At 36.2% G+C, this 13,065-nt stretch overlaps 1 protein-coding gene across 1 annotated transcript in view; it reads left to right on the forward strand.

Annotated features, from left to right (window-relative positions):
- SREBF2 (sterol regulatory element binding transcription factor 2) overlaps positions 1-12,302 on the forward strand; it is a 30,526-nt gene extending 18,224 nt beyond the window's left edge. Inside the window, exons 5-15 of the mRNA XM_032220880.1 lie at positions 929-1,153; positions 1,743-1,857; positions 2,064-2,245; positions 3,635-3,827; positions 5,734-5,915; positions 6,991-7,264; positions 7,602-7,771; positions 8,317-8,485; positions 8,773-8,893; positions 9,564-9,671; positions 12,176-12,302. Coding sequence (XP_032076771.1) covers positions 929-1,153; positions 1,743-1,857; positions 2,064-2,245; positions 3,635-3,827; positions 5,734-5,915; positions 6,991-7,264; positions 7,602-7,771; positions 8,317-8,485; positions 8,773-8,893; positions 9,564-9,671; positions 12,176-12,182 — 1,746 coding nt within the window. The 3' untranslated portion in view covers positions 12,183-12,302. The remainder of the gene's footprint in view (positions 1-928; positions 1,154-1,742; positions 1,858-2,063; positions 2,246-3,634; positions 3,828-5,733; positions 5,916-6,990; positions 7,265-7,601; positions 7,772-8,316; positions 8,486-8,772; positions 8,894-9,563; positions 9,672-12,175) is intronic.
- The last annotated feature ends 763 nt before the right edge of the window (positions 12,303-13,065 follow it).

A 13,065-nucleotide genomic window follows, 5' to 3' on the forward strand; every position in this document is an offset into this window, starting at 1 on the left:
AAGAAAGGAGAGGAAAGAAAAAAGAACAGGTAAAGCAGTGGCTTCCAATCTTCTTCACAATAGTTATAAGTGCATTTTAGTTTGTCTTTATTAAGATTACATTGTGGCTCTCTTCTTTCCATATTCTATCCTTTCTAATCATCAAACATTTATTTTTTTCCATTTTCATACCCATAAAGAGTTTCTATTCACTAACAAAAGGAGTTATTGTCTTTTCCCTAATCAAACAAGTCAGTTTTGCCATTTCAGTCAATTTTGTCATCTTCACCAACTATTCTTTCACTTTGGGTATTTCTGCATTTTCCCATCTTTCTTATATATAATAATCACACTGCAGATACCGTGTACAAACACCGTAAGTTTTTTCTAATTGTCTGTTAGTTCCATCAATGAAAGTTCTGGTTTCAGTTGAATATTAATCTTTAAAATTTTTGTATTGCTATATGCATTTGAATCCAAAATTTATCAGCTTTTTTCAAGTCTTCCAAACATGCTAAAACAGCCCTTTATATTTTCCATATTTCCAACATAGATTTGAAATACCTTTATACATTCTAGATAGTTTTTCTGGTATTATATACAGTGGTACATCATTTTATAAAAATTCTCTTTTTATAAATGTGAATTTCAGTCATTTCAGCCACATGCTTTCTCTTTGTTGCATCTGTATATTATAAACAGTGTCCATTTTATCATATCCTTTTTAAATTGTTTTCATTTCAAATTTTGGTAAAAGCTTATACATTTTAGCAATTACATATTCATCATTTGCCCATAATTCAGTTTCAAATTCTGTCTTACATTGTCCAATTTTAAATATGCTATTGTTTATTTTAAATCTTTTTTCTTAACTTTACATATGAAAACCATATCAGAGATCTTACATGAAAAATTAATTGCTATTTGATTTCTGCTGTTGACTTTTTAGACCTTGGTTGGTAGCAATGGGGCCATTTTGACAACTATGCCTATGATGATGGGAGGGCAGGAGAAGATGCCAATTAAACAAGTGCCTAATAACACCAAGCAGCCAGAACCACCAAAGGAAGGAGAAAGGCGAACAACTCATAATATTATTGAGAAGAGATATCGATCATCTATAAATGACAAGATAATAGAACTGAAAGATCTAGTCATGGGAACAGATGCTAAAGTAAGAATTGCTTAGTTGAAAAAGGAAAAATATTTGTAATAACTACAAATCTATTTGTCATGTTTGCAGTTGACAAGCTATTTAATGTTTTTGTTTGTGTCCATTTCCATTGAATTAAATCTCTAAATAACAACAACAACATTCTTTGGGAAGGACTCAATAGGTGGTTAAAAATGCCAAATTCAGTCTGAATATCTTGCTGATTGTGTGACCAACTATAATTTTATCCTGCCCTTTTTATGTAACACTCAAAGCAGTGAACATATCTAATAACTCTGCTTCCTACTTTCCCTATAACAACAATTTCTTTGAGGTGGATTGATCTGACAGAGGGTGGCTGGTTCAAAGTCACCCAAACAGCTTTCATATTTAAGGGAGGCGTAGAACTTTCAGGCTCTTGGCTTCTGGAACAGCACTACTTATTTGTTTGTTTGTTTGTAAAATGTATAGGCTGCCCATCTTTACCTCAAGGTAATTCTACATGCAGCCTACATACATACACAAATTTAAGAAAAAAATTACTGCTAAATAAAAGTGTGCTAAGAGATCATAAGATATCTTTATAAATAATCATATGCATTCTTTTCAGATGCACAAGTCTGGTGTATTGAGGAAGGCTATTGACTACATTAAATATCTACAGCAGGCTAACCATAAATTGCGACAGGAGAACATGATCCTTAAGCTTTCTAGCCAGAAAAACAGTTAAGTGTTTTAAATATTACATTCAGTTGTTTTAATTTAAGTGAAGCAGGTACTATCAAGGTTGTTAATTAAATGATTTCATGCCCCCTTGCATTTATTGATGTTTTTATTGATTATGCTTTTAGTGGATAGATGTAGAATTGATAAGCAGCGGGATTTAATTACTGTGAATAGAATAATTAATCTGTGTGATCTTTTCTCACAGAGTTGTTGAAGGGTTTTGACTTGAGCAGTCTAGTGGACAATGATGCGGATATGAAGATGGACGAATTCAATCAAAATGCTGTATTGATGTCTCCTCCAGCTTCTGACTCAGGATCACCAGCAGGCTTTTCCCCTTATTCAATTGATTCAGAACCAGGAAGTCCATTATTGGATGATGCAAAGGTAGCTAATATTCCTGAGGCAATCTGCACTGGGAAGCATAGACAAGATCCCATTGGTGTGACATGCATGCTCATTCAGATGGAGATATGTCATCTGCTTCCCATTAAAATAGATAATAAATTATTATTTTTAAAAGGAAGGTGAGATTCAAAGCCCAAATATTAATTGATTTTTTAAAATCACACAATGGGTAACACAACTAAAATCAGACACACAAATAAAGGAATATCATAAAGAGTGCGTGTGTGTGTGTACACATGAGAAATCCTGTACCAAAGTCCATTAAAAGTACAATAACATGCTGGACAATATTTTGCTTTATATCAAAGAAATCATAAAGCCCAATAAACAACAACATTCAAAGGGGTACAGCTTTCACAATATCAGTATATTCTGCTAGTTGCCAAAATATTGGAGATATACCATCACTGCATTGAACAGGATATTTGGGGCAAGTTTGAGATAAAATAAAATAAACAGAGGCATCTGCAAAAGAAATGGTATATAGGTAATTTTAGAGAAACTTCAAATTGAAATGGCCTGGGATGGATGGATAAATTACAACGAAGATGAAGTTTTTCTTTTTCTTATTTTTTGGTGAGTGTCAGGTAACAGACAGGCATTGTACTTGAATGTAATGAAGACTACTTGTACTTGCATGTATGATGTCATTAGTTGATAGTGGTGGGATTCAAATTTTTTTACTACCGGTTCTGTGGGCGTGGCGTGGCGTGGCTTGGTGGGCGTGGCAGCAGAAGGATACTGCAAAATCCCCATTCCCTCCCACTCCTGGGGGAAGGATACTGTAAAATTCCCATTCCCACCCCACCCCACTAACCTGCTTTCCAGCTCTGTTCTGTGCAGGGCAACAAAAGAAGACCCAGCCGATCAGCTGAGACTCGGGAGGCAGTTAATAAGTGGGGGCGGGGCCAGCCAGAAATGGTATTTGCCGGTTCTCCGTACTACTCAAAATTTCTGCTACCAGTTCGCCAGAACCAGTAAGAACGGGCTGAATACCACCTCTGGTTCATAGATTAGTTCATAGATTGCTCCATGATCTTCAAAAGTGTATTTAGACATCAAAAATCAATTTCATTACATTTGAAATAAAATGTGATTTTAGTAAATTGTAAATGTTTACATTATTTAAGTCTTTTAAATCTACCACTTGGAAAAAAGTATGAATAGATCTACATAGTTTCTTTTATTTCCAATTCAGTGACCTTTGGGGGCATTTTGTAATGGTAGAACATTTTTATAAAACAATCTGAGAAGAATAAATCTGCTATAAAGAAGATATTGAAAATTCAGCCTTGTGCAATTTACAGCAGCTATTTCTCTTAAGTGTTTCAGAAATAACTTCCATGCTCTTCTACACTCATGATTTAGGTTAAAGATGAACCTGATTCTCCACATGTTGCTCTCGGAATGGTTGATCGCTCACGGATGCTCCTTTGTGCTCTCACATTCCTCTGTCTCTCCTTTAACCCCTTAACATCTTTTTTGGATGGCAAAGAAACACCGGACACTTACAGCACAGTACATCATGGTTCTGAGAGGAAAATACAAGCAATAAAACCAGGTATATTTCCAATAGTGCTCATTTGACATTTTTCAAGTACAGGCTTAAAAAATTCAGTACAGTAACTAAATGATGAAAGGGGAAGAAAACAATAAATGATGGGCTGTGGGTTATATTATGATAAAAGGTGATTACAATTTTATTGTGATAATTTATAAATGCAGTAATTGTACTGGATAGTACTATCCATATTCTTATTTCTCTGACTCAGATAATGGGATTGTGAGCCTTTGAGACGCATGTTTCTTGGTTTCTTTAATGAATTAAAATTTTATCTGTATGGAATGTACACTATATTGCCAAAAGTATTCGCTCACTTGCCTTTACTCACATATGAACTTACTGTAAGTAAGTCCGTAGGGTTTAATATGATGTTGGTCCACCCGTTGCAGCTATAACAGCTTCAACTCTTCTGGGAAGGCTGTCCACAAGGTTTAGGAGTATGTTTATGGGAATTTTTGACCATTCTTCCAGAAGCACATTTGTGAGGTCACACACTGATGTTGGACGAGAAGGCCTGGCTTTCAGTCTCCGCTCTAATTCATCCCAAAGGTGTTCTATCTGGTTGAGGTCAGGACTCCGTGCAGCCAGTCAAGTTCATCCACACCAGACTCTGCCATCCATGTCTTTATGGACCTTGCTTTGTGCACTGGTGCACAGTCATGCTGGAAGAGGAAGGGGCCAGCTCCAAACTGTTCCCACAAAGTTGGGAGCATGGAATTATCCAAAATGTCTTGGTATGCTGAAGCATTCAGAGTTCCTTTCACTGGAACTAAGGAGCCAAGCCCAGCTCCTGAAAAACAACCCCACACCATAATCCCCCCTCCATCAAACTTTACACTTGGCACAATGCAGTCAGACAGGTACCGTTCTCCTGGCAACCGCCAAACCCAGACTCATCCATCAGATTGCCAGATGGAGAAGCGCGATTCGTCACTCCAGAGAACACGTCTCCACTGCGCCATGTGCTTTACACCACTGCATCCGACACTTTGCATTGCACTTGGTGATGTATGGCTTGGATGCAGCTGCTCAGCCATGGAAACCCATTCCATGAAGCTCTCTGCACACTGTTCTTGAGCTAATCTGAAAGCCACATGACATTTTGGAGGTCTGTAGTGATTGACTCTGCAGAAAGTTGGTGACCTCTTCGCTTCGCCTCAGCATCCGCTGACCCCGCTCCATCAGTTTACATGGCCTATCACTTCGTGGCTGAGTTGCTGTCATTCCCATACACTTCCACGTTCTTATAATACAGCTGACAGTTGACTGTGGAATATTTAGGAGTGAGGAAATTTCACGACTGGATTTGTTGCACAGGTGGCATCCTATCACAGTTCCAGGCTGGAATTCACTGAGCTCCTGAGAGCGACCCATTCTTTCACAAATGTTTTACAACAGTCTGCATGCCTAGATACTTGTTTTTCTACACCTGTAGCCATGGAAGTGATTGGAACACCTGATTCTGAGCGAATACTTTTGGCGAGCGGACACTTTTGGCAATATAGTGTATATTTTACCTGTGCATTATGAGGATTTTATTGTGGTTTCTCTGTGTTGTAGGGCTTTCAGGTTTTTTAATTGTAGCATGCATGTTTTTGTTATAAGAGATAAATTGAGGTTTTTATTTTGAAAAAGGTTTTGTGATTTATGTAAGTTGTGTATTTTTTTCTGAACATTTCTATCTTATGTAAAATGATATTTTCTTGCATCTATATATTTAGGGCTGGAGCTTTTCATGGGAAGAGTACTATTTCAGGGAAGAATAAATAGAATGAGAAGAAAGCAAGTTGATTAAACTTAGCATGATCTTTACATAATCAATGTTCTCCCAAGAATGATTATCTTAAGGTGTGAACTGTTTTCTTATCTAATTTATGTCTTTTGACATGATTTATTCTGTTAGAATCAGGTGGCTGGTTTGGCTGGATGATGCCCACTTTGATCTTATGGCTTGTGAACGGTATCATTATCTTGAGTGTATTCATAAAGCTGTTAGTGCACGGAGAGCCAGTGACACGACTGCATTCTCGTTCTTCTGTGACTTTTTGGCGGCATCGGAAACAGGCAGACCTTGACTTAGCTAAGGTGAGACAGTTCGTTGCTTTGAAGATAAATGTTATTGTGCTCATTTATTTGTATTGAATTAATTGAAATTTGCATAACCTAAAGAGTGAATATTTTAAAATGTAGAACAAGTTACATTTAAGTTTACATTTCATTATTCTACTATCAAAATTCTTGAATTGTGGGTTCTTAAAGCACCTCCCCTTGCATGCAGATCATTTTTGGATTAAACTCCGCTTCTGTTCTATAGGTAGGTAATTTTATAGGGGGAATAAGGTTGAACTCTAGAACTGAAATGAATGATAAAGGTGAGCAGATTTCTACAGATTTGTTAATTGCATGCAAGCTAAAGGTAATCTGTCCAGTAAAAAGAAAAATATTTTATGATGCTGTTTAACTGTTCAACCTTTGTTTTATGTGTGATAATTTATTTGAACAAAATAAAACTCTACTATAAAATTTGCAGTCTATTTGTAAATATAGTTGTAAATGAGAAAGGGGAGCAATATTAATACTGGGATTATTTATATATATATATATATATATATATATATATATATATATATATATATATATATATATATATATATAAATTTTGAGTGGAACAAGTGTCTTCTGTGTCTAAATGCTGATTTTAATTGGAAACAGTAAATTATTTCTTTTCCATTGAATATTTGTTCAACTGGACTGAGACTTGGAAGTTTAACTGAACACGACATGAAATCTAACAGGATTTCAAGATAATAAAGAGCTAGATTTTTGGTGTTTCTGACATGCCATGGCTCAAGTAAATTGATGCAGATGAGGAAGAGAGAAAATTGAGAAAAAGTCTATGGTATATTGAAATACAATGGCAATTTAGCTAGTTTATCAGTGGCCAAGGAGACTAAGGTTGGTTTACTAGACTCCAAAATCTGAGTGACAAATGAGGTTATCAAAAAGAATTAAGAAAGCTTAAAAATGAGTGAAGGTGGAGAATAAAATATGTATGTATGTCTTCTAAGATGACTCAGAATAGTCTGAAAATTAGGAAGCAATGCGGCTCTCAAATGTCCACTGTTCACTTTATCCCATGTTTTTCTTCTTTTGTTTGCAGGGGGACTTTGCTGCTGCTGCATCAAATTTACATATCTGTCTTTCTGCCCTGGGCCGAGCGTTGCCTGTTTCTCGTTTTGACTTGATCTGTAGCCTTTCCTGGAACATTATTCGTTACAGTCTCCAAAAATTGGGATTAGTACGTTGGCTGCTAAAGAGGACATCACAGCGGAGACGAGCAACAGAGACGCCTCTTGGCTTTGAAGATGAAGCCAAGACTAGTGCGCGAGATGCCACATTAGTGTATCATAAACTTCATCAACTCCATATTACAGGTAAATGGGAAAAAAATTAACTTAATGGTTTAAAAGGTAAATATTCCCTCAGGTTAAGCTTGATTTCCAATGGCTGCCTACTTTCTGTAGTTTTCTTTGCAAAATAAAGAAAGGTTTGCTTTTTAATTAATTTTACATCTTAGAATCTCCAGAGGGCTCCTTATTTTTGATAATGCAAGATTTTGCACAATAGGGTATTGTGCGATACTGCGATGTATGAATGGTACTAAGTTTCAGTAGCGAAAAGAGCTTTTTCAGATGAAATCATGCAGTGCATCACTTGTACAAGGTGATTCACCACAGGGTAAAAATGATATTTTTTAAATTTCTGGTGCAGGTAAGCTTCCGTCCAGTTCAGCTTACTCAGGATTGCACATGGCGTTGTGTGCTGTAAACCTGGCAGAATGTGCAGAGGAGAAGATTTCACCAAGTACCCTGGCAGAGATCCATCTAACTGCTGCAGTTGGCCTGAAGACTCGCTGTGGTGGCAAGCTGGGCTTCCTGGCGGTACGTGGGTTGTTTTGAACCACTTAGCAGTATAGGCAATCTTCCCTTAACAACAGTAATTGGGACCAGAATTTCCACTGCTAAACAATGCGGTTGTAAAATGTGATGTCACAGTACTGAATCATTTAGTGAAGGCAATCTCATTAGTCTCCATTTCTCTTGTTAAGTGAGGCTCTCACATAACTGATGAGGGAAGTGGCAGGAATCCAGAAGTGCTTACTTATACTATTGAAACTGAATCCCAGGCAAATGGATGGGTGGGCATTAAGAAGTACATGCATGTGGGTAGATGCCATGTGTGGGCCCTATGGAGTATGGGCAGGCATGTGCTGTGTGCAGATGCTATTAAGGTTGTGTGCCATGGGAAGGCGCTACAGAGTATGGGTGTAAATTCTAGTGGCTCCAATTGTTTTAGGTTAAATACTGTGGCCTATTTAAATTATTTTTCTAGATTTGAGTCTAAAATAAGTGAAAGTGACTTCTGTGTTGGTACATTAAAAATGTCATCCATAGATTGCTAACCATATTGCATGTTTTCTTCTCAGAGTTATTTCTTAAGTCAAGCTCAAAACTTGTGTACTTCTGAGCATAGTGACATCCCTGACTCTTTACGCTGGTTGTGCCATCCTTTGGGGCAGAAATTTTTTGTGGAACGGAGCTGGACAGTGAAAGCTGCTGCTAAGGATAGTCTGTACTCCACTCAGAGGAACCCAGGTGAAGATCAGTGGCTAGAGAGATATTTTCTTTAAGCCTGTTATCAGTATAGTAAGCAATCCTTATGTGTATGCATTTTCTGTCTCCTGGTAGCTTTATACATGCTTTGTTTAAAAACTGTTAATGTTAACAAAATGTGTGAAAGCAATGAAGGGCACAGTTTTCCATAAACTGCAATACAGTTTTCTGTCTAAAAACAAAAAAAGAAAAGCTTACATTCCTGAAGTATTTATTGTTAGGCTTGTGAATAAAATAGTAAACAGATTGTTTTGCCTTTGCATATATAGCTGATCCCATTGCACAGGTACACCAGGCATTCTGTGAGAACCTACTGGAGAGAGCTGTTGAATCCATTGTGAAACCTCAGATTCCCAAAGGGGCTACAAGCCATGATGATGAAGCACCTTGGTGAGCCATATTTGTGTCCTAGTGATAGTTTTTTTGGAGATATTGAAGGATTCTCCTTGTCTGTTCTAACAAAACCTGTTCAGCTTTGGAGGAATAAATGGCAATATATATTTCAGCTCTCCATTTTAAGCAATATAGGACATACATACAGGACACATCTATATGAATACTGCTTTTCTCATAATATATTACTTGTATTGCATCCATCTACAGTACTAATTGGATATACAACAAAGTACAGTTCTCTAAAACTGTTTGTCCAAATTGCAAAAAAAATGGATTATCATAAAAAGTATATAAAGTAACCGGTGGATATTAGAAGGCTTTTAAAATCATTTGCTATCATTTTCATCCATTGACCAAATTATTTGGGAAGCCCAGCATTATTTAGTTTACCATATTGGCTACGCTTATCATTGAAATATTCATGGCAAGATTCATCATTATCTCTGTTGGGAGAAACCATACAAAAAATTGTCACAATGCTGCAAGAAAGATTACATGGTGAACATTGGTTGCCTTTCAGAATGTGGGTGTGAATGTGATACCTTCTTTGTGCAGAGAGTCATCCTTAAAAAGTGTGTTAAAATACAACTTTAGTTTGTTACGATTCATTGTAAAATATGATATATTGTTTCTAACTACTAAAAGTCTGACTTTGTACTTGCAGTGAATTTGCTAATGCTTTGGAATACTTGACATTACTAAGTTCTTTTGTGGATTCTTTGGGAGTGGAATACCACCTTTTCTGGAAATTCTGTCCTGAAGTCTGCCCTAGGTATGTGTGAAAGATACAGGACTTGTTCAGTGGTTTTCTATCTTCATCTTTCTTTTCTCTTTCCTGAATGTACCTGCACCTATCAGTGCTCAATTGCTATTTTTCTTGGGTTAATCTTTTCAATTTTGCTTTTTTATCCACTGTTTAATTTCAAGATTTATCAGAGAGATCTACACTACATATCACTAATAATACATTGCCTCCCTTCAATGTAGTTAACAACTAACACAACACAAAACAAGAAAAAGATAGGAAGGAAGGAAAAAAGCAAACTCAGCATTATGATAATTTAATACTGTAATTAGATTTAAAAACAAAGCCTAAGTCTTAGTTGAGGGAGTGACCTATTTGTTATTTCAGCCATGCTGCTTGGTGAAATTGACAGACTATCTTGATGGAAATGATATTTCTGCAGAGATGTTGGTGCTTCTGCTTTTATCTCTATTTCCATTACTATTATTATTTATGGTTCATCACATATTCAACCAGATATTCAGGACTGGAATTGGCATTTTATTCACCTACTGAGTCCTTCCCATAGACTTGATAAGAAGATGTAGATGTTTGAATTTATTAATTTGTCGCCCATCTCACATTTCAAGGTGCTCAGAGTGCTCTTTCCATGTACTTTACATTATATTATATAATCTCTCTCCTATACCAGCAGCCAAAACAATTCAACTGTATGTTAATACCCAGAATACATTTAATTAAATGTATTTGATTAATTATGTATTTGGCCAATATATTTTTCTGAAATATTGGTACACTACATGTTTTTTCAGTCTAATAGCTCTAATGCTAAAAGAAACACTGCAGTCTTACTGAACCAAATTCAAGAAATAAAACAGACAATGGGTCTGGCCAATCTCCCTTTTTCTGCTTTTATTTATAAACACCTCTTTTTATTATGATTATAACTATTCATGCTAGTCACCTTAACACAGGGAATGTTTAGTGATTCAGTAAATCACATACTTTTCCTCTAAGAAAGCATAATAATCAATGTAGTCTTCCCTGCTGTGATCTGAAGATGAATGCTATGATAACCTGTTTTCTGAATTTTTCTGGAACATTCTATAAAAACAGTAATTCAACCAGAGCTCGATATATTTTGTAAATTATAGTTAATAATTTTAAGAGCAAAACATATAAGATAATAAAGAAGTTATTTGATCTAGGAGCAGGTACTGATTTGTGTACTTGCCTTGATTATTGTTGCAGGTCTGTTTTGACTTGGCTGGGTGTTTGTTTCACTCTTACTAATGGGCCAAACATCCTATATGTGAGAAATGGTGTTTGCTCTTAGCTCTGCAGGCCAAGGTTCAATATTGTGTCTTGATCACACAAAAAGAGGAACAGATTTTTAAGTCCCTTATCTTTGTGTAACACACATTGTCAGTTAGAAGAGTAGATTTTCTTGGACTACTTCTCACAACCCCTCCATTTATTCCAGTGATTAGATAGTAGCCCTATTATAAAGAAGGCTTCATTGAGAATGGCAATAATAAGATGCTTTAGCTTTCCAGTAAAATCTGGACAATCCTAGACAAATTTTACAGCAATTTATCTCATGAACAAGTGGGGGTCACATTATTCAGATTTCTGGAATATTGTTCAGGTCTTGAATGGGGTAATTCAAAGGTTTGCTTTTCAAGATTATGCATTCTTTGTTTTGTGTTCCTGGTATCACCTCATTGATTAAAGGATCAGGAAATTTAACTGAGACTAAATATTGTTTTTAAAATACAAAATCAGCTTTCAGATAGAATGGGAAATGATGTGCACATGTTTATAATTTTCTTAATTCAGTTTGTCTTCCTTCTATAGTTCGCCTTTCTGTGGCAAGTTTTGAAGTGCAGGAAGGACTGAAATTATTGCCTCCCGGGGTAATAGTATGCCTTCAAACACATGCTGTCTGCTAGGCAACATACTTTAACTGAATGTTTACATTAAAAAATAAAATAAAAATGGGAAATTGAGTATAGAACAGCGAAGTGTCTTTAGTATAATCTTTATTCATAGATAACTTTGAAACCTTGAAAGTTACTTTTGAAGTAAGATGGGCAGCCTATACATTTTATAAATCAATTAATCAATAAATAACTTTTTGATCCCTCATAAATTTCCCACAAACTTTCTTAGAAAGTAAGATTGGTTGCTGCTTATGCTTTGTTTGGAAATGTATTCATCTGCCTAAGCAGGGGTAATATGTAACAGGTTGTGAGACAGATAACTTTGCAGTACTCAATGAATGGAGAAATCCCTCAGTAGCTCTTTTGCTTCAATATCACAGTATAACTTCAGATTATAATATGTCCACAAGATTGAAAATGGAATGTAGAACAACAAAATGGAAGAAATAAAGATACATTTTCCCCATTGTTATCTCTTGGCTCTATTTTTGTTCCCTGGGACTGAATTCACGTTTTGAAAGGCTGGAATAGGGTTTTTTTTTTGGAGACAGAGATATAAGGCCCTTAACAATTTTTATTTTTTTGTAGCTCCTGATGTAGTCTGCAGATGGTGGTCATCAGCAATCACAATGATAATCAGCTGGCTCAAGGGTGATTGATACAGCTGTGAAATCTCAGTTATCAATGTGGAACGAATTCCTAAATGCTTGGAGATGATGGAGTGTGTGATCTTTATATTATTTGTACAACTGTATCTGAAATCTAAAAGGGATATATAAAATAGAAAGTTTCCTAATCTTTAATTTTGATCTCCCATAAACATATCACAAATCTCTGTTGGGCATTATGAAACTAAAGTATAACTTGTTTCTTCAAATAGTTTTAAATTACCCAGCACTTATCAGACTTGGGTATCCCACGTTTGCCTCGAAGCAGTGGATGCAAAATATGAGTGTAACATCTACTATACTAGTTTTAGCTTCATTATCTAGTGATAATTCATTTATAGGGCTCATTTTAGCACTTTTTTGGAGAATATATACCAAAGCAGTTATATAACAAAGTATCTGGAAATACATTTTTTAAAAAGGGCTGCTTGAAGCATGAAAGTCAGCTTGGTAACCTTGGACCAGTTTCTTCTCACAGTCCAACTCATCTCATAGGGTTATTATGGAGAAATAGGAGGAGGCAGGTCATTGACGGGATTCAAATTTTTTACTATGGTTTTTGTGGGCGTGGCTTGGTGGGCATGGCATGGCTTGGTGAGCATGGCAGGGGAAGGATACTGTAAAATTCCCTCCCCACTCCAGTGGAAGGTTACTACCAAAATCCCCATTTCCTCTAGATCAGATGGGATAGGAGGCAGATATAGATGGGGGCGAGACCAGTCAGAGGTGGTATTTACAGTTCTCCAAACTACGCAAAATTTCGGCTACCAGTTCTCCAGAACTGATCAAAACCTGCTGAATATCACCTCT

Source organism: Thamnophis elegans, chromosome 7 (genome assembly GCF_009769535.1).
Source record: "Thamnophis elegans isolate rThaEle1 chromosome 7, rThaEle1.pri, whole genome shotgun sequence".
NCBI lineage: Eukaryota > Metazoa > Chordata > Lepidosauria > Squamata > Colubridae > Thamnophis > Thamnophis elegans.